Here is a 21818-nt window from a genome sequence, read left to right on the forward strand (position 1 = left end):
TGTTGACAGCTGTTAGTCCATCGTTTTCTTTTGCATTGCGTTTTGTACTGGTCTGTGTTCTCTTTTGGTTTGTCGCTCTTTCTAAGGGGTGGGTATCCAGCAGTGAGGTCATTTAACGACTTTACTATCTTAGAATAGTTATGGATAAATCGCCTATAAGATCCAGCAAAACCTAAAAATGAGCGCAACTGTTTGAGGTTCTTTGGAATAGGCCAGGTCTTCAGGGCCTCATCTTTTGGGGATCTGTTTTAACACCATGTTCAGACACAATATGTCCTAAGTACTTCACGGATGTCTGGAAGAACTTGCATTTTTCCATGGACAGTTTTAGGCCATACTCTTTCAGGCGGTTCATGACATTGAGCAGACAGGTCTCATGCTCTTCGAGAGTTTCTGAAAAGATTATGAGATCATCTAGGAAGACGAGGACTTCTTTGAGGTTGATATCCCCCATACACTTCTCCATTAACCTTTGGAATGTGCTGGGAGCATTAGTTATTCCCTGGGGCATTCTATTAAACTCCCAGAATCCCAATAGACACACAAAGGCTGTTTTGGGTTTGTCGGTTTCCTCGACTTCGATCTGATAATAGCCCGACTTGAGGTCTAGGACAGAGAACCATTTTGAGCCTGGGAGTGCAGAGAAGGTCTCCTCTAGGTTAGGCAAGGCATAAGCATCCTTTATTGTCTGCAGATTTAATTTGCGGTAATCGATGCAGAGTCTCACATCTCCATTATTTTTTTTGACCACCACAATAGGTGAGGAGAACGGTGACTCACGAATTACTCCTGCCTCACTCAGCTCTTGCAGGTGTCTCCGTACTGCATCGATGTCTTGTGGACGAATGGGTCATGGTCTGTGTTTGAATGGAGTCTCATTGCTCAATTTGATCTGGTGCTTCACTTTATCTGTTCGACCAAAGTCTGAGTCCTGTAGAGCGAACACTTCTGGCATAGCACGTAGCTTTCCTTCTATTCTTTCCCTCCATTCAGCTGGAAGTGGTGTGCCATCGAAGTTTAAGTTCAGCTTTACATCCCCGGCGGACTTTTGGGAACTACCTTGTTGTGCAGTATTGGATGTTCTGTGTTTATTCTGCACGACTTCCTGCAGCGCATGTACTACAGCTATGACACTCTGCTGGAAGGATTATGTTGTGTTTGCTCTCATTACGCATTACCACAGGCAGCTTCTTGGATGGATTGTCAGGCAGACTAAGTAAACAACTAGTGACTAACATGCCTCCAGGTAAGGAGGGCTTAAACTACAACCCATCGGTCTGAAGCTTGGCTATTAACATGAGCTATGGCTTCTATTATACAGCTTTCACCAGCAGGGATAACTGTGGGGTATTTTCCTGATAGCCGCAGTAGCCCTAAGCTGCTGTTTTCTTTTTGCTCGTTTCTCTGTTGCATTACTTTGAGAACAACTCTGCAACCGTAGGAGAGAGCTTGGAGGTCTGTGTTTGCTCTGGAGCAATTCTCGTACACTAAATCTAGCATGTTAGTGCCAATCAGGAGTGTTGACTGAGCACTAGAGCCTGTATCCGGGACAACTAATGTTAGCATTGGCACAGTAGTCCTCTGGAGTTAGTCTGTATGGATTATCTATCAATAGAACCAGACAGAAGCAATACAAAGGATGTGCTTGTGATCACTGACTTCTTTACAGTAGCCGAAACAGTTCTTGGGAAAGATGATGTCTACCTCTATGAATCCTGAATATGGCACAGTTTGACCATTTGCAGCCTCAACTTCCAACGGCTCGTTCAAAGGATGGATCTCCAAGTTGGGAAGGTTGACTTCATAGAACAATTGTGAGACTGTGGTCACTTGGGACCCTGTGTGGAGAAGGCAGTTACAAGTTTGTTCTTCGATGATCACACAAGCTGTGTATTTAGCTCCGACAAGTCCCTTTGGTAGGTTCACATTGCTGGGTCTTGTACTTGGAAACTTCTCCTTTCCTTTGCGTTTGGAGTTGGGACGGGTTTCACTGTCTTCAGCGCTCATTTGTCCCACAATGAGGGCTAACTTCAGTTTAAACGCTGGGGAGAGGATGAACCATTCTGATCGTCCCACAAGGACTGTTTCTCTCTAAGCTGGATCTTCTTTTCAGCTACTAGCGCCAGATCTGGCTCATTGTCACAGGTGGGGGCAATATGGCAATTTTCACCACAACGAAAACAGTACCATGGCTTTGGTCTGTTAGTAGGCACTGGTTTTGATGTTGCATGACAAACAGATGCTTGGGTCTTTGTTTGACGCTTTGCACTGTGCTGGGTCACATTGGCCTTAGTCTTTGTGAAGTTCTGTGGTTTTCCGCTTGTTACCCAGAACAAAATTCACCCAAGGGTACTCAAAATTTGAAGAGCAACACGGCCAAGTCGGCATCCGATTTGCAGTCTTCTTTTTCTTTCAGTTCGCACGATTCCTGAGAAGCTCGCCCAACATTTACTCATGTCTGGCCTCTCTGTCGTTCAGTCTCCCTTTTTCTTCTTCTGTTACTCCAACATTGGGTTTCTCTGTCTCCTTTTAGTCGGCTGATCCATGATGGATGTAACAATCCCTTCGCTACTTGTGTTTATATCTAGCCGGTTCCGTGTTTGGGGGTCTGTAGTGCAATTTGTTACTTTGCAAGACCCAAGACTCCTGCGAGAGTTGGTGGCGGGTCGGTGGCATTTTCCCTTTCCCCTCCCAGATGGGCTAGGGGGAGTCGAAACAGTAGTGATGTGTCGGTCGCGAACGATCCGGCTCAAAGAGCCGGCTCTTTGACGTGAACGATTGGAACCGGCTCTACGATGGGAGCCGTTTTAAGATCCTATTTGGGAGCCGGTTTTTTTTTTTCGTTTTTCGCTCTCTCCGCCTCCCTGTCGCTGTGCTTGTGCTCTGCTTTTCGTTTTTTTTCTCCTGCGGTGCCTCGCTGTCTCTCCCCCTGCCCTCCCCCTCCCCCTCTCACTCTCACTCTCCCCCCCCCCTCCCCCTCTCACTCTCTCTCCTTGCGCGTTCTGCCTGTGGTAAAGCAGAGGTTTTTTTTTTCCTCCGTCGGTGCCTTAATGTCTCCACTGCCCTCGTGTCAAGCGTGTGCTCCACACATCTGACCAATCACACGCAGCTTTCAATTAATAATGTGCCGGGAAAACACTGAAAAAGTTTCTCTCCACTTTTTTTTTGGAAACCGCAGGCAATTGGCCAAGCTGTATAGCGTTCGTGGGCAGGTGTCAATGCACAGTCACGCACGCAGCAGTCAAGAAGCACACAAGGCATAAAGAAGGGGAGTCAGTGTGACAATTGAATAGGCCTGTGTGATAATGAGTGGTGACAGAAAACGGAGCAAAATCTGGACTCATTTTAATGCTACGTCAGACTCCACCAGGGCAGAGTGTAGACTCTGCAAAACCAGAATATCCTATCGTGCAGGCTCCACTAACAACCTGCACAGACACATGCGGACATCGCATGCAGTGGTTTTTTGGAAGTGGTGCTATTTTGTAATAAAGGTTTTATTCATAAAGCATTGTTATGCTGCATTTTTACTCATAAGTGCTTAACAATGTCAATAATGAAACAAAATGTTATAAAATTAGGTTTAAGCTATTAATTAATTAATAATGTAAAACATGTGTATGGGGAGCCGTTTGGGAGCCGAAAGAGCCGGCTCTCCACAGTAAGAAGAGCCATTAGAGCCGCATCTCGCAAAGGAGCCGAAAATTAAGGTAAATTAAGATAAAAATGTTGCATAGTTCCCCTTTAAAGACTGCGTTGGGTTCTCCGACTCTCTGGTACTTCCACAACAAGTAAAGATTTGTAGTGGGGGTTATCTCGCCGATGGTGGAGAAGGAAGTGGGGGAAAGGAACTTTGGCTTTGACTCTCCGATTGAACCGTGACATGGAGGAGAAAGGGATTGTCGCCGTATGTGCCACCGAGGGGCTGCTCTGCGGCCGGAGGAGCTGCTTCGCCGCTGGAGGGGCTGCTCCGAAGGGATTCCACATACGGCAACAATCCCTTTCTCCTCCGTGATGCGGTTTAATCTGGACTTCAGAGAGTCGGGGAAATGACATGGACCCGAGGTAAACCGACAGCTGTCTACTGAAAACATCTTTCTCGAATGCCGCCTGAGCTTGTTTTTGCTAGTGACGTATTACCACTAGTTGAAATGGGTACAGCGCCACCTATCGTACCGGTTAATGATATGCTTCGGCCAATGAATAGATTTTCTCACCACATGTATAATCTGACAATTGCAGTTGTCCAATTGAGGAGCATAGTCGAACTATGGCTTTAATCAGATTAAGCTGTGCATGTCAACGTACTGACTGATTCATCTGTTCTCTGCGAAGACAGCAAAGAAGTGCAAAGAGGCCGCTGCGGGCATCCATACTTGTAGTTGTTATGAAGTCTAGTCAGAGCCCGTCTACGGAGAGCCTTGGCACTCCCTTTTGAGCCCCATTGTATCAAACTTCCATTGTAATCCACTGGCAGTGATCGCGGGTGAGTTCAGATTGAATGGGGGTCTCTGGAGCTATACGCTAAATGTATCTCTTTCACCTGCTTGTCGTTGAAATATATCAGATTTTATTGTAAATTCTGCAAGTTCAATATAGATTATAGTTCAAAAGTCGAATGAACAAGTACTTATGTCTTCTCGATTTCTTACAGGTTGGGCCATTGTTGGCCGTACACGCTAGCATTCTGCTTATGAATGCTGATTGGTCAGGGACAGACTTGCGACTGATTACGACCCCGCTTGATGGCATCTGATGCTAAAGTAGAATAAGAAACATTATCTTAAGGAGGACTTTCCGTTTAAGTTAATTGTTATACATTATATGTTTACATATTATACATATATATATATAGATATTATATGTGCGGAAGTGCCAAAGTGACTCAGAACTTGCCCTAAAGCAGGAGCTCTGGCAGTATGCAAATATTTGACGTCATCCTCTTGTTGAACAGATTTTTAGAACAGATAAGTGACCTTAAAAAAATGAAATATTCAGCTGAGTGTATTATCTTAGCAAAAGGTGTTTTACCTTTTGAACGCAACTTCACAAACGATGACATCCTGAAGTGATATATGAGGGTGATCCCCATAGACTCCCAATCATTCTGCACTCGCCAATCAGGTCAGAAACCGGAGGTTAACAGAGAGTGCAAATTCTCTTCCTATTAGACATTTTCTGGTCTAGTCTCACAAACAATCAGTTTTTCCGGTTTTATGTCATAGCCTACGAACTTCTGACTGTCGTTTCCTGAGCACTCTTAAGGCACGTTCATGGTACTAATAATGACGAGATGCCTCGTCAGGGATGATTCTCACACTTACACATGTTTCTGACATCGACCGTTCATGTGCGCTTCGTTCGGAATCTAAAAGTTCTTCACAGCAGGGATTTTTTATCAGATAAAAAACTGTCAGAACCAAACAGAACTTACGATCAGTTTCAAGTTTGCACGACTTTATTTCCTTGTAGCCTATCACCTCCTATCCTTTTGCTTTTATTTATGAGAAGCACATAGTATTGCCACTGTATGGAAGGCTACACTTTTCCTTATCTAGAGCTGGTTTACTAGTACAACGTTTAAAACTGAGCAAAGTCGATTCAAACAGACAACGTCAATCAATAGTAAAGTATGTGATATGATGGTTGATTCTTTTATAGTGAGTAAAACCTTCATGTTCCGCCATGTTCATGCGCGTCACTAGTAAACAATACGTCACCAACTGGGCAACTCTTGGTGAGTTCCAGATGCCTCGGACACCAGCCTTCCGAGATGCACTTGTGACGTCATTTCCTGTCTCGTAGCACTTATAGCATTCCCGTTCATCTTTGTGATTGTGTCATGTAATTTGCTTGTCGTTGTTATTGTTATCTACATTAGCCTCTTTAGCAAACCAGCTTGAAAACAACTTTGCATTGTATTGCAGACACAGCAAGACCGTGCAATGCATAAATTGGGGAGCGGAATAAAGTATCAATGTAATCAAGCGTGTAAGAGCATTTAAAATCGACTTAAAATTACCAATTTTGTTACAAATACAAAGAAAAAAATCTCTTTACAGGCGTGGCCATTTTTGTTTTTGTTTGCCTCACTGAACTTGGTATACTCTCAGAATCTCGAGAGGGACCGAACTAAAGGGGGTGTGCCTCCGTGAAGTGCCGCAAGGGAGATTGCCACACTTGCAACCCGGAAGGCTGGTGTCCGAGGCATCTGGAACACACCATATGTTATCAAAATCTGGCCCCAGATGCCGAACAGAAGTAAAATCATTGGAGCGTCATGAGGTGTCGTTCACGAGAACTTTCTGTCGTCGCAAAAATGTTTTCCCCATTATTCCCAGCGATCTGAACGCTCCATTATTTAAGAGCGTAAGAGCTTCCGAACCTCGGAGCGTTTTGAAGGCGGCATCACATATCCCCTCAACTGATTACGCCTCGACATTGAGGTTGATTGAATGTGCAATCATGAAAAAATTTATGGATTTATTTATTGGAAAGTGTATTCGTGTATTATGCAAGTTTAATTATTAACGATTAAGATTATTTTAATTTTACAAAGTTTATTTTCCATAATAACAATTTAGTCTCTTGCTGCTAGAGCGGTAGCTACTCTAGTTACTCTAGCTTTAGAAAAAACATGTGAAGTATGATGAGCTATCAAACTTTTTTGAAAAGAAGGAGAAAGCTAAAAAACATTATGAGTTCAAGCTGTTTTTTGAACAGCTTCACCTCAGTGAAAACCAAGAGGTCATCCATAAGAAAACTGCCAGCAATGTTTAAGGCCATTGCGTCAGATACATACCTAAGACTATACAGTTGGATTTGCCACTACATCTCCCTACTCTGTACTCAAGCGCCAGTCTTGAAATGGATTTTCCCTCACTGCTAGGATCTTTGATAAGCTGCATCACACCCCGGAGCAGGCAAGATATTGAAAATACTTCTTTAACAGTGGTTCTCAAACTTCGTCTTCTAATTCCTCACCTTGGAGCTTAGGAAATTGTCAAGCTCCACTTTAACTCCAGGAAACTGTTTTCCTTGTTCTCTTCCCTCCTCAACCCTCCCTCCCCTCCACCTCCTTCCTGCCTCACTGCTGATGACTTCGTTACCTCCTTTACCCTGGGTCAACAGAATAATAACATCTAACCACGCCACCACCTGCCCCCTTGACACTATCCCTTCCTCTCTACTACAGGCTGTCTCAAGCGACATCCTGCCATTTCTCATCACACTTTTTAACTCCTCCCTCACTTCCCTCACTCCCTCACATCTCAGGCATTGTTCCAGCATCTTTCAAGACTGTCAGAATAAAGCCTCTCCTCAAAAAACAGACCCTTGATACCACCTACATCTAGAACTACAGACCGGTATCTCTTCTTTCATTCCTCTCTTAAACTCTGGAACGTGCCATGCCATCGCTAATCCAACTGTCCTCCTATCTCTCATCTAACAATCTGCTTGACCCTCACCAGTCAGGCTTCAAGAAGGCACACTCCACTGAGACGGCTCTCCTTCTCATTCTCCTTGACCTGTCCGCAGCATTTGACACGGTGAACCACCAGATCCTCCTTGCCACTCGAGCTGAACTCGGCATTGCTGAATCTGCCCTTTCCTGGTTCACATCCTACCTGACGAATCGCACTTATTCGACAATCAGTTATGCTGCACCGCAAAATCCCTGCGGTGGCCGGATCCTGCAGATTTGCACTTTACAACATCCGCAGGATCCGGCTATTCCTCAAAAGGGAAGCAGCTCAGCTTCTAGTCCAATCACTGGTGAACTCCCGCCTTGACTACTGCAACTCGCTGCTGGCTGGCCTCCCTGCCTCTGCGATTAAACCTTTGCAGCGCATCCAGAATCCGGCAGTGAGCCTCGTGTACAACCTACCGAAGTTCTCCCATCTTCTCCCAGTGGAGGTCCCCTCTTCCGGGACCTCCACTGGCTCCCTGTAGTAGCTCGCATCAGATTCAAGAAGATGGTACTGGCATACAAGGTAGTCGATGGAACTGCCCCTGCCTACCTCCAAGCATTGGTAAAGTTACACACCCCAGCTCAATCCCTCTGCTCAACTACCTCAGCTGGACGTCTTGTACCAAGCAAAGGTCGATCAACAAAGTCACAACTATTCTCTGTTTTGGGACCTCAGTGGTGGAACGAGCTCCCTGCCGATGTCAGGATCGCAGAGTCGCTCACCAGCCTCCGCAAAAGACTCAAAACTCACCTGTTCAGAGTTCACCTCGACTCTGCATAGCTACCCAGCCCCTTCCGGCCACCATTATATGTTGTATGTCCTGGCACTTAATGTACACACTTATTGTACACACTTAATCTACATTGCACTTATTCATAGTACTTAATTGTGTAAACATCTGCAGTAGCTGCTAGCATTGCTGTACACGGAGAATGGGTTAGCCTAGCCATTGTTAGTACTTGGCTCTGTGAACATCTTTACTGAACTGACAGCGATATATTGTTTCACTTCTTATGACAAAAGTACTTATTGTAAGTCGCTTTGGATAAAAGCGTCTGCTAAATGCCCTAAATGTAAATGTTACCTCACTACACTAACATAATGATTATAATAATTACCATTAAAACCCTTTTCAGGATTCGATTATTTTGTGTTTGTTGAGTGTTTGTTAGTTGAGGAGAAGACAAGAGAACAGAGAAAATCCAGGGTGTGGTTTGATCAGAGAGCAGGACAAGCTACTGCATCAGTATTTCTAGAGGCAGACAGGACAAAGAACTCTTCATCTCTGACAAAGAGAATTTGCTATCCCCAGTCTTCACACTTTTCAACAAAAGCGATCAGGTATACATTTTAGAAAGCAAGAGACTGATCATGCCTTTTTCTCGGAATTCCATCATGAATATACTCCAGGAATGATGTTTTATATAACAGTGTCATAGTATGTTGCGGACAATGTAGACCAGTTGGTTTATCATAAAGCTCAAAATATCAGATGGGGTCTGCAAAATGAGGACACTGCCAGGGAGTCATACCTGAAGACCATGCGAGATCTCCATGTGTACTTCAGCATTACAGCATCAGGGCTCATTATCAACCCAGACCTACCATGGGTAGGATCAATCGCCAGATGGTGTAGTGACCTGTGATTGTCATGGGACTGGTGTGCTTGAAATAAAATGCCCTTTTAATGCAAATGGCTGCGATCTCAGGGATTGTGTCAGCGACCCACATTTCTGCCTTACCGTGACTGCATAAGGTATGGCCCTCAATCAAGGTAATGGCTACATGTACCAACTGCAGGCCCAAATGTGTGTAGCTGAGAGATTTTAGTTGTGTAGGCACAAAAAAAATATATATATTCAGTGGGTCCAATTTGATCAATGCTTTTTTGATGAGGCCTACTTGAGGGTGGAAGAATTCATTAGAACAGGGGTAATGCCTGAGGTGTTGAGTAAATGGTTTACTGTGCCACGCCTGTCCTCAAGGGGTAATTTTGAGACAGCACCTGAGGGATGTTATTGTGGAAACCCTAGTGGTAACAAAGACATATTTTCTTGCACATCTGAGCAATGCAAACGAAAGCACTTCCACAAGTCAGGTCTGAAGCTGAGCAGGGGGCCAAACAGTTGGAAATGTGTAGAATGTAATAAACAAACAAAACTAAATGAGGTTGTGGTCCAGAAACGCTTTTTATAAATGAATTTATATTTATACAAATTAATTCAAAATATATATTTTTTACCATAGTATATATTGTATGCATGTGTTTGTACTCATGTCAAAAATAAATGTGACCCATACATACATATGTTTTATAACTATGTATAGTAATTGGTCTATGTAGTTCAGAGTCAGAGAAAACAATTGTACCACGTCTCTTCTCTGTAGGGACAACTGATGGGCAAATATTACCATATTATAATATTACATATCACAATATTAACGCGGCATGACTGTCGTTTGTATTTGATTGTGGTCGTAGTTGTGGTTGATTGCTGACCCAGTTTACCACTGAGTTCAATGGGTCAGTGGGATTGGTCATCAAAGCCGGTGCTCAAGATGGCGGCGCAAAGCAACGGTGACGTCACGTGAACCAAACAAATAGGAATTGTTTAGACATTTCTGAAAGGCAAATTATGTTATGCGGGCTTAACTAATGCAGGCAAATAGGGTCCGATTTTTTGGGGGCTGAGCTCAATGCAACCTTCAGAAATTCCTCCTGTGTTGAAAAAGTGTTGAAAGAGGAAAGAGCAAACCAAGAGTTCATCTCAAAAAGGGACCTGTAGACTTCAATTAATGCATACTGTCAATGCAGACAGAAATTTAATTACAAGTGGTGTTAAGATAAGGAGGGTGGCCATGCTGACCCCAGCTCTCTACCACAGGAGGAGGGGCTTCCTGTCCGTCCTGGCCATGTCCGACAGGCAGCTGAGCAGGAGGAGCAGGTCCGGGACCAGTTTCCCTGGAGCAGTGCTGAAAATGACCTCCCTCATAACATAGACGTTGTTGTAGTCCATCTTCTGAGCCGTGTAAGAATCAGGCCTTTGCTTCAGTATCCCATAGGTGTTGACGATGAACTCAGTGAAGGGAGGGTGCAGGGTCAGATTGTACCCGAGCTGGGCCAACCTCCCCATCAGGTCCGTGTACCTCTGGGAGACATGGAGGCCGTACCCCTCATCCACCCGCCCGATCAACGGGTGTGAGCTCACCTGCAGGAGCATCAGACAACATAGGAGTGTGTGGCTTTTTAATATTGTACCTTATCGTTGGGTTTGTCAGATATTTCATTTTTAACTGTTAGAAAACAATCAGGAAGGGTTCCTCTTGCATCACAACAGTTGTGATGTTCAATCGGTATCATGGAAGAAAGCTCTCTATAGCTTATATGTTTTAAGTGCTCTGACAAATTAACCTTGTTCTTATAGTCACCATGCTAAGAAAACTCAAACTAACAAGTGTCATTGCATGCCCACACCATTCACTTTTCAATGTCCCCATTCATTTTTCAACGTCACCTTCCACAACAGGGCATACACTGTTGAGCCCCATCGTGGTGAAAGTATCAGCAGGCAACAGCTACTCACACAATAGCAAATGCAATTCAATTCTGAATGTTCCAATTCTATAATATCTTGGAGAGTATCTTGTGTTAATTGTGAAACACCATAATGCTTACCTGGATGATTTTTTCTGGTATGTTGAGCACAGTAAAGCCATAGAGTCTAGCCTGGCTCTGGAACACATGCGAAAGAATCCTCCTGTCCAGCTGAAAGGCGATCTCTCCAATCAGCCGCTCCGGGTCTGAATTGAAAGAGGAAGTCTAATTGTAGCCGATACATTCATTCGTTGAGCCCTTCCTATGGTGTCCATCCCAAGATTTCATTGTCGTATTTAGTGATACATGTTTCCATAACTGACCTTTAACCTTTCGAGGCATAGAAGACTGACTGTAGGTTTCAACTGCTGGCTTCACTCTTGTTTGAGTGTGCATGGAACTTTTTATGAAAGACTCAAAGCTGATCGGAGAGGAGGTTTTGTGCACAGGTTTCAGGCCCCTTTGGTGCAAGTTTCTTCTGAACTGGCTCTTCCCCAGGGTGTCTTGGATATGAGTGGTTGGTTTGCTTCCTGCAGGAGCACATACACAAACGGAAGATACCATTTTACCAGGTAAGGAGTTATGAGTAAAGGAACCGAAGAGTCACTTCGTATTGCATGAGATATTTAACAATTATACGCCAAAGGCGAAGGGAATAGTGGGGAATAGCCGATCGTGGGCTATTCCCCACTATCAATGGATCCTGAGGTGAATAATTGTTTTAGTATATACAACACGTGAACACTCCAAAAATAAACAACATAACACTTTTATGCCGGGATTTATTTGTTTTTATTAGCGGTTTAATTGTTTTTATTAGCGTGACGAGACGACCGTCACACAATATCCCGAGTTTGAGATCTCCATCATGGGTTATTGCCCGATATCCCGAGATAGCGAACCAATCAAATAGCCCCATCTTAGGAGGTTCACGTGTAGCATATACTAATAGCGTATACTAATAGCATAAATAACTAAAATGGCAATCTGAATGATAGATTTGATTTGCACCAACTTAATATATCCTATATGACTCAATCTCTTACTTTGATAACTTCAATTACTTTGGGCCATTTTTTAATGAATATTTCCAGAATAAATATTCAAATTTTTCAAGATACTTTGTTACTCCACTTAGATAATGTCTTAGACTAGGTTACCCCGCCCATTTTGCCGGTGATTTGAGTTTGCCCTGCAGAAAGGTCTGGAGAAGAGCAATACATTTCTTTCTAGTTTCGATTAGTTTTTGTGGGAGCCAATCACCATGCTGGCTTTTCCCCCTGGCGCGCTATTGGCTGGTTTAAAACAATGACGACAGGGAAGCGACGGCAAGCAGCCAATTGCGTACAGAGTCATTTTAATTACACCCATTGATCACGCCTCTTGTGCTGAAGAAAATGACAGCAACTTCCCCAGACCACCGTGCAATCTACGATGGAGCTTTGTCTGGCAATAACCAGGCTAATACTGTCTTAGTTAACAAAGATCTTCTAATATTAGTATAGGTATGTTCAACCAAAAATTGCAAAAAGCGAACTCATCAATATTACCCTGTTATATGTACCCTATTACCCTTTTATATGTTTTTTCTATTATTAAATTGCAGCTTTCATTACAGAGCTGTACAACGTCTTACCTTCTGGGTCCATGAGAACACCCCAGCTGGACACATTGTTCTTGGTAGTCAGCTCCAGGCTTTCTTTGACCAGGTTTAACACCATGTTCAAGTGGTTGTTACTATGCTTAAGGTTTTCATTCTCAGAAAGCAATGTAACGTTAGCCTGCTCAAAATCAATTGATGCCATTTGTGATGGGAGGCCTCACTGCTCAAAGATCAAACACGTGTCCAGGGAGGTCTTTGATCTGAGGATTAATGGATCTGACGAACATAGATCTGACGTGAATAGCATCACTTTCCCTTTGTGATGTCACAAAGGGTCCAGAGATTCCGGTTTCTCTTGTGAATACTTCTTGGGACAGACTGTATGTTTGGAAAACATTACTTAAGGTTCTGATCATTATGTAAATTAAGTCGAAGAAAATATGGAAATATCTTATCGACCAATCAACAATCACATTATTAAGCTAATATGTAATGTTACTTCATTATATAAGTATTTGACATGTCAATGGCAAGATAATAGAGTGATAAATAAAACACTGTGTTCACGTCAGCTCAGCTCCTTCTGTTCACTTCTTGCTTTCCCAACCATCTCCAGAAGGTATTAGAATATGTTGATGATCTGTTTACAGGTTGAGGGCAGCAGATTCATACTCTTCCAGGCTCAAAGCAGGTTTCTTGTTGCCAACAGCCAAGCAATAAACTTTATGAAATATTATATGGAGATATCAATTAGGGAGACCTCGGGGAAGACCCAGGACTAGGTGGAGAGATTATATCTCAACACTGGCCTGGGAACGCCTCAGGATCCCCCCGTCAGAGCTGGTCAATGTGGCCCGGGAAAGGGAAGTCTGGAGCCCCCTGCTTGAGCTGCTCCCCCCGCGACCCAACCCCGGATAAGCGGATGCAGATGAGATGAGATCGATTAGGGCATTTAGCTGACGCTTTTATCCAAAGCGTCTTACATTGGTTAATACACACGTTGACACACCGACGGCAGAGTCAAACATGCAAGGCCAGCTCGTCAGGAGCAATTAGGGTTAAGTGTCTTGCTCTTGGAAACATCAACACTCAGCTAGGAGGAGCTTGGGATCAAACAAGCAACCTTTCAGTTACAAGGCAACTGCTCTACCTCCTGAGCTAAGCCGACCACCAAGATATATTTCATTGTCTTTTACCATTCACGAGGGTGAAATGGCCCCCATTTGATAGTAAGCAACTTGCTTTGTTCAAATAGATATGATATATATGATATGTCAGTTTCGGTCAATGGAATGTCGTGTGCTGTTGCGATCATTAGTTAAAATGGCATAGGGATCCGTCAGCTATTAGTGACTGAAATGTGCTTTGTGGATATCTGTTCCAGGTTTGCTGCACCTTCTTCCGTAAAAGCCCATTTAGGTCCTACACAGCGGGCTCTCTTCTGGAACTGGTTTGGGTTCATCTCAGGGGCATGAGATGCTTCTCATTGGTGGAGAACACAGCGATGGAGGAGCAGAGGGAGAGAACACAGCGATGGAGGAGCAGAGGGAGAGAACACAGCGATGGAGGAGCAGAGGGAGAGAACACAGCGATGGAGGAGCAGAGGGAGAGAACACAGCGATGGAGGACCAGAGGGGGAGAACACAGCGATGGAGGAGCAGAGGGAGAGAACACAGCGATGGAGGACCAGAGGGGGAGAACACAGTGATGGAGGAGCAGAGGGGGAGAACACAGCGATGGAGGACCAGAAGGGGAGAACCCAGTGATGGAGGAGCAGAGGGGGAGAACACAGCGATGGAGGAGCAGAGGGGGAGAACACAGTGATGGAGGAGCAGAGGGGGAGAACACAGCGATGGAGGACCAGAAGGGGAGAACCCAGTGATGGAGGAGCAGAGGGGGAGAACACAGCGATGGAGGAGCAGAGGGGGAGAACACAGTGATGGAGGGAGCAGGTTTCAAAATGGTTTCAAAATCGATCTCTCTACCTCTTTTTTTTGCTATCTCTCTCTACAACTCTGGAATTAGACCTCAATCAGCCTTAAATAGTGCATGGTCGCCTTGACTGAAAGAGGCCGATGGAGAATAGGGGCTGGTAGTCCCATATCTAGGCATAGGGAGGCCGATGGAGCATGGTGTAGGGGGAACAGGAGAGCCTCACCTGCACCAGGGTGACCCCCAAACAGGGCCAGTGCTGAAGCAAGGCTTCCCAACATCAGGGAGCTTCCAGAAGATAGGGATTGATAGGAACGCCCAGGGTGGTTGCAAGGTTGTCCTTGGATATTGTCAAAGCTTCAAGAACAGCAATGTTTGTTAACTGCAACGATAGACTGTAAAAAATACTTTACATATTTAGCATCTATCATTCACAAAAGTCACATGTCATAGTGATAGTTATTTAGGATTGCATATCCTTTGCATGGTGGACAAGCAAGGGGATGGAGGGACCTTGAAGACAGCACCACTGGAGCCCACATGCACACTTTGATTCTTAATATTATGACTTTCTATCTCATCATTTTGTATTTTTTATACTTTTTTTGTTGCTTGCAATAATGTGCTTTCATTCGTTCTGAAGAAGGATAAGTGTTTCCTGGTTTTAAACATGAGTGGAGTAGCCAACCGTGGCTGTTTATCCCCTGAAGTCCGTCGCTCCGGCTCTCCAGCGCCCCCTTGAGGACACAATAGTTGTCTGGTGGTTTCACAGTGCCAAAAACCTTAAAGGTGAACTATGCAACTTTTTTTTTTAGCTTAATTTACCTTAATTAAGCAGGTTAGTCATTGTGATGGTTCTATAACACTTTATGGGTCGATTGGTGGCTGTTTCCCCCTTGCAATCTGGGCGGAGAAAGGGAAAATGCACGTTTCTGCCATCGACCTGCTGCCAACTCTCGCGGGAGCCGATCCTGCATAGTGGGCCTTGAATTGCACTAACCACATAGGAGATTTTTAACCAAATTTATACCAGGACTTGAATGTCATTGATATTCAATTTAAGAGGCAATATGATAATTTAAATCAAATTCAAGGGATGTTGGGATAAAGTATCATTTAATTCCCCTTTATTTTATTTAAACGGACATCACATCAACGTCTGCATCAGAGAGGATGCACATTTAGAGGACATAGGCCAACCTAGCAGATCAGATTAATTAACCCTACACTTGAGCATCTTGTGACAATGAAAAACATAGCTCATTACTAAACAATGTGGATGCATTAAATAATTGATTTATTTTGATTGCTTTATTGGCAAGAGTTCTCCGGACAATAATACAGGCCTAAATTCCTGAGGTCATATGCAATATCTTGATTTGTATATCCTTCTTTAATTTCATGTAACACACGTTTGTGTTGAATTAATAAATATTAAGTAATGTTTGATAGTCATTTTCTAAAATAACTCAACGAATGAAGACCTCAGCAGTTGTCATGGAGTTTGGAGGAGTTATATGTTTTCAGCACTTCTTCTGGCAGCTGCTTCGTGTGGCTTTGATCAGTTTATAGGCGCATATAAGAGAGGATTTGTGCAGGAGCCATTGCCGTTTTAAATAGGATTGACAATAGTTCCAACACCGCTGACCCTTTGTTCAATACTATCCTTCAACAGACTAGATTAAGATTGAGAAGGCCTTTAACAGAAGCCAAACGAAAAAATAGAAAATACTTTAAATATTTTTTTATTGAATGAAACAATTCATGTGTTAGTTCAAATGCAAGTTAAAATAAAGGATACTCTTGCATTGAAACAATATTAATGCGTCTTAAAATTCGTTTTGTTTCTTAAATAGGTAAAGGCATACAATTTCTTGCCATATGCAATCTCTTATGAAACAAATATACAAAAAAGGCCAACATGGTCACAAAGAAGATTTTAAAGTTAGAACAAAAAATTTACTAGGGGAATAAGGAATTTGGGATTTATTGCTACCGTCATCCCCTAATGAACATTAGGGGAGATTGACCCTGACCTGTCAACAAACATAAGAGCTGGAGTATCACTTGTAGACATTTTACAGTTTTTTCTTAAATGTAGAGCTTCATAATAAATACATAAATAACAAATTTTGAAGGCACAATTAGAGTCACTGATGTCAAAGATTCACGTTTCAAACCCCCTTATGCCCTGTTCAGTAGTAACCGGGGGTGAGTGATTCAAACGTCAGCTCAGCTTTGTCACCTTACTGATGCACAGTGAAGCCACCTGATGAGAAGTCATTATAAACTGAAGCATCACAATCTGTCTTGCTGCGAACAACACATTTGTAAAAATAACACGTACAATATGAACACTGACCATAGATCATTATAATTGCATAGCCTAGCCAAATAAAATAGTGGTTTAAAACTATAGAATACTGAAAGCTGTATTGGGATACATTCATAGAGTGGGTTTTTCTTTTTTACGGATGGTTTTCAAAAGCCTGTAGGAGGGTACAAAAAAAAATCCCTTAACATAAGACTCGAATGCACCTCTGAATGCATTCAGAGGTGTAAAGTATTCCTTACACATTTTAATGCCACATTAAATCTTAATTCAGCAATGACTGTTCTGTTCTCTAAAGGTTATTAACATTTCTTAAATATTTCCCCAAATCAATCAAATAATAAATATTCACACATCATCATCCAAATACTCCTAGGTCTGTTCGTATTTGAATATTTGAATAACATGAAAGAGTAGCTCCTGGTGTCTGTTGTTTCCTCTGGCTCTTTGGTTAACAGCTAGCTCTTTGGTGGCTGGCGGCCATTACTACCCCCTGCCTTTCCCCCTGCTCTCTCCTCCGATTGCACTGTCCTGAGATGGGGGGGGGCACTCGATCCTTACTGCATGCGGTCTGTCTGTGGCTGGTACTGGCCGAATGCTGCGGCGGCGGCGGCGGCCCCAGGGGTGGCTGCGGTTGCCAGGGGCTGCTGCATGGCGTAGCCGTAGCCCGCCATGTAGCTGGTGGGCGCCGGCGAGGCAGCGTAGGGGTACTGGTCGTAAGCGGCGGCAGCAGCGGCGGCGGTGGCGGCGGCGGAGTATTGAGCGTACGCCGCGCCGGTGTAGTCCAGGTATTGGGAGCTGGCTGCCGCGGCGGCTGTTGCCGTGGCAGCAGTCTGCTGAACGTGAGGGATCACCATGCTGGGCTGCATGAAGGCCTGCGGGTAAACGTAGTGGGCGGGGATCCTGTTGACACAAATGGAACGGGGCAGAGCGTCACAAGGCGCTATTGCGTAGAGCGGAGAAAACTGCAAGTGCCACAAATATTGCAACCAACTCTGTAAAGTCCAATGACACAGCAAATCCATTCAAAACCTACAGTCAATTAAAAAAAAGCTGTAAAGCCACAAGGTAAAACAAGTGCAGCTTTAAGGTTTTGGTCAAAAAGCATTTGAGTCGGCCCAGTGCTCCACCCAGTAACACCTGAGAGGCGCTTCTCACAATGCGAGCTTATCGCACCACAACACATCAACAGAGGATGTAAACTGATCTTATTCCAGTCCACATTCTATCACACCAACACCACACTTACAGGCATGCCAACGCGTGTTAATGGGTCCAAGAAAAGTGTTCATAAAAACCAATAACCAACACCAAGGGTTGGTGTAATGGAGCAGGCCGATCAATGCAAGTCATGTACTTGGTGCTTTAGGTTCTGCACAGGCAACAATTTATCTAGTGGGAGAATTGAAAACATGTCAGAAATGCAATGCATCACTGTTACATAAGAGGCACGTGAATAATATAACTGTCAGAGGAGAAAACTAATATGAAAAAATTGCTTAAAACAAGCTTGAGTAGATGTAGGTAGAGTTCGACATCTGCAAACGGTCACCTCCAGTAAATATGTCGAGCAACAGGTGTTAAATCTGTCCAAAGATGTTTGCCTGTGTTTCTCTCTCCTACTCCGCTTCTACTTCCAAACCCTCTCTCTCCTCTCCTCCCCCCCACACACCATATAAACATACACACGCCAACTTGACTGACAAGGAAGGCTGGGGGGCAGGTTATTTTCTGCTCCCCTTGTCATCTCCAAAGGGACAAGCTGATCTTGTCTCCTTCAGCAACACATGGCACGGCACTCTGCAACTGAAATGGCCGCCTGTTGCACCACAGTCATGAGTGTACTTCGTCATGGTTCATTAACCATTGTTAGCAATGATGTGCCCATTACTTCTAGCAAGTACATACAATAATATGCAAAGAATATACCTACACGTTTCAATTTTTTATGTGAAAGACGTATTGTCGTGAATTTACATTGTCACGCGTCTCTCTCAACCAAGAAATAATTTGAATGTTAACAGTTCCCTAAATACGTGGGTTGACCTTAACACCTCTATGGGGAGGACAGGGGGGCGGACGTTTGCATTGCAGAGCTATATAAAGGTTCTTTGTAAATGGCTGGAGCACATGGATCATTCCCATCTCATAGCTAGAGGCTCAGGGGACATGGCTGGACACACCTGTTGTCCACAGAGTGCTGAAAGCCTGGTCTGGTCCATGCATTATTAACAGCCCGCTAGGTGACTCCCAGTTTCCATCTGAATTTCAGAGGCAGAGGATATCATTTTAAACAACAGCTGCTGCTGCCCAACAGTATTCTGTGTCCAAATTACCTCAACAGTTGCCACAGTGAATAAAGTCTGGAAGCTTTGTTGGACACTAGGCTGTTTTCGTCACCTTAACTTTCCATAGAGAGTTAAGGTGAGGCATAAGGACTGGTTGAATAAAATGGAAGCAATACATTAAAGTACACAGTCTCCACTTTAGAGTAAATGTAGATAATGTATAATAGAAAGCAATGTTAAGGAGAAAACAAACTAAAAGAACAAGGCAGAAATAGAAGACAGCTGGGGACATTTTGTTTTTAAAAGATCTCAAGCATGCAAGCCAATGGGTCTGTTTTGTTGCAGGGGAAAATGTGAAGTTAAAAAACATTCTAAGCAACCACTCCCCTTTTTACAACAAAACTAACATTTTTTTCTTAAAATTGTTAATTTAAAATGAAAACAAAACCAAAAATAACTGCAGGCTAAAGCAACACCAGTCATTAAGAATACTCAACACCCCAGTACAGAGTTACAACTCCCTAACAAAAACTCACAAATTCCACACAAACTGCACCCCCACGTCAAAGTCGGAAAAAGCACACAGTTAAGCTGAAACTACATCAGACTGGTAACAAGGCACACACACTGACAAAAAACCACAACAGAACACTGGGGGAAAGTAGAGGCTTCCATGCATCTAATCACCATGTTGGGTTTGTTTGTGTATGTCAGAGTAAACAGGTAACACTTTAGCGCTCAAGGCAGAATCAGCTATTCCTCAAATCATCATCAAGTGCCTTCCTCAGATATTTAACCCATATCGGCCCTGGCGGATCAGAGAGAGACAGACAACACACAGTCAATCCTGCAGTAGTGGGGACACACTTTGTCAAGGTTCTCAATACCAAGGAGTACACCGACAATCACATCCTCTTTTGGTATTAAAGATGGTGCAAAAGGTACTGAGATCAACAACAATACATTGATGTTTCTATTGCTAGTTTGTTTACTATTTCACAAAGATACAACGTTCATCACAGTGGGATGTACACAACTAATATACAATACAAGACACACATTTCCTGAAGTATACGTTTCTCAAGTTATGTTAAAGGACATACCCATAGGGTCTTTGGATGAATGCTGGATGGATCTGGGGAACGCCAAATGTGAAGCCTGTAACGACAAGATTATCTTTAGCAAATCAGAAACTTACAACTAGGTAAGAGAAACACAAAGACAACAAGGATCTGATGATATCCTTTGTACTGGATGAACACAAATGCAGTCAAGAGGTCGTGTCACTATATAGAAGTGGTGGCAAACTTTATTATTAGAATACCATGGAACTCCAATTCAGTGCAGGATTAGACAAATCATGTTTAAAGAGGATAACAATAACAGGCTAGACATGTTACAGTACTGTGAGTCCCCATGTGTTAGTAAAGGCATTAATGCTGTCTTTGTACACCACCTTGATGGTCCAAGCTGTGTTATAAACCAGTGGCACTGCCATCCAGCCACCCGTCCAGGGCCTCACCTGGCTGCATGACTCTGGGCTTAGCCCCCAGGTAGGCGAGGTTCACATTGGCTTTCCTGCCATCAATAATGGGGTTGGGATCCTTACAGGCCCGGTCAGCTGAGGTCCGATCTGCCATGGTCACCTAGAGTCAACAGTAACGAGAGATTCAACTCATAGTGGTGCCTGAATCATCACTCAGTCACCCAAACAACGTTCATGTGAAACACGTCTGATTCATCTGATAGGCCTGGTGCCTATCAAACTGTTAACGCTAGTTAACAGTTTCAAACCACTGTTAGCGTCCCTTTATATGCTGCTTTATTTCAGTCCCAAATACTTTAGTGTAAATCAACTTCATCAAATACGTGTTAATCAACTTCACTAGGCTGCAGGTGTGCTGCTGACACCACAATGCAGGCCAACGCATACATATGGTACTAAAACAATACTTACGAATCCATAGCCCCTGGACTTTCCAGTCTGCCGGTCGGTGATGACCACCGCCTCCTCGATGTCTCCGTACACCTCGAAGTACTTCCTGAGGCTGGAGTCCGTGGTGTGGTAGGGCAGACCCCCCACGAAGATCTTGGTGTACGTGGTGTCCTTCTGCGCCGAGTGCATCATCTGGATAGTCTAAAGGGTCGGAAACGACGTTCCCTCGATTCTACTTGAAAGCAAACGTTATGTTCGAGTCGAGAAGCCCGGAGAAGTGCCGGATCTGAAGGAGACACCTGTTGGGTCGGAGGGCTGAGCAGTTGTCAGTTTCGACCTCGCGCGATCAGCTCCACAGATAGGCTTCGAGCTTTGACTCCTCCCCTTTCCCCAACTGTCAGCGGGGTCCTGTCACTCTGTCACAAAGGGGCCTATCCCTCTGTCGCACAGGCCCCCCTAGAGCCTCACTCACTCTGTCACACAGGGCTCCCCTAGAGCCTCATTCACTGTCACACAGGGCTCCCTAGAGCCTCATTCACTCTGTCACACAGGACTCCCCTAGAGCCTCACTCACTCTTTCACACAGGACCACCTAGAGACTCACTCACTTTACTCATGCAGTGGCATTAAGGCCATAACCCTTCCACCATGATATAAGTA

At 44.0% G+C, this 21818-nt stretch overlaps 2 protein-coding genes and 2 long non-coding RNA genes across 4 annotated transcripts in view; 2 read left to right on the top strand and 2 right to left on the bottom strand.

The window, feature by feature from the left end:
- The window catches only part of LOC132458772 (uncharacterized), a 214362-nt gene that overhangs the window by 95090 nt on the left and 97454 nt on the right, over nt 1-21818 (top strand). The gene's annotated exons all lie outside the window — the stretch shown is intronic.
- LOC132459025 (uncharacterized) lies at nt 7884-8221 on the top strand. Its single transcript, XR_009526082.1, has 2 exons — nt 7884-8033; nt 8148-8221. It is a non-coding gene; the product is annotated as an uncharacterized LOC132459025 (long non-coding RNA).
- On the bottom strand, nt 10293-12788 carry LOC132459043 (speriolin-like protein). Its single transcript, XM_060053428.1, has 4 exons — nt 12704-12788; nt 11515-11597; nt 11149-11292; nt 10293-10681 (listed from the first exon to the last, which is right to left on the bottom strand). Exons 1-4 carry the CDS (start codon nt 12786-12788, stop codon nt 10349-10351), a joined length of 645 nt encoding a protein of 214 aa, XP_059909411.1. The 3' UTR covers nt 10293-10348.
- On the bottom strand, nt 16574-21551 carry rbm24b (RNA binding motif protein 24b). The gene is made up of 4 exons (XM_060053036.1): nt 21180-21551; nt 20745-20868; nt 20326-20380; nt 16574-17837 (listed from the first exon to the last, which is right to left on the bottom strand). The coding sequence occupies exons 1-4, from the start codon at nt 21348-21350 to the stop codon at nt 17492-17494; spliced, it is 696 nt and encodes a 231-aa protein (XP_059909019.1). The 5' UTR covers nt 21351-21551; the 3' UTR covers nt 16574-17491.

The sequence above is a fragment of the Gadus macrocephalus genome, chromosome 6 (genome assembly GCF_031168955.1).
Source record: "Gadus macrocephalus chromosome 6, ASM3116895v1".
NCBI lineage: Eukaryota > Metazoa > Chordata > Actinopteri > Gadiformes > Gadidae > Gadus > Gadus macrocephalus.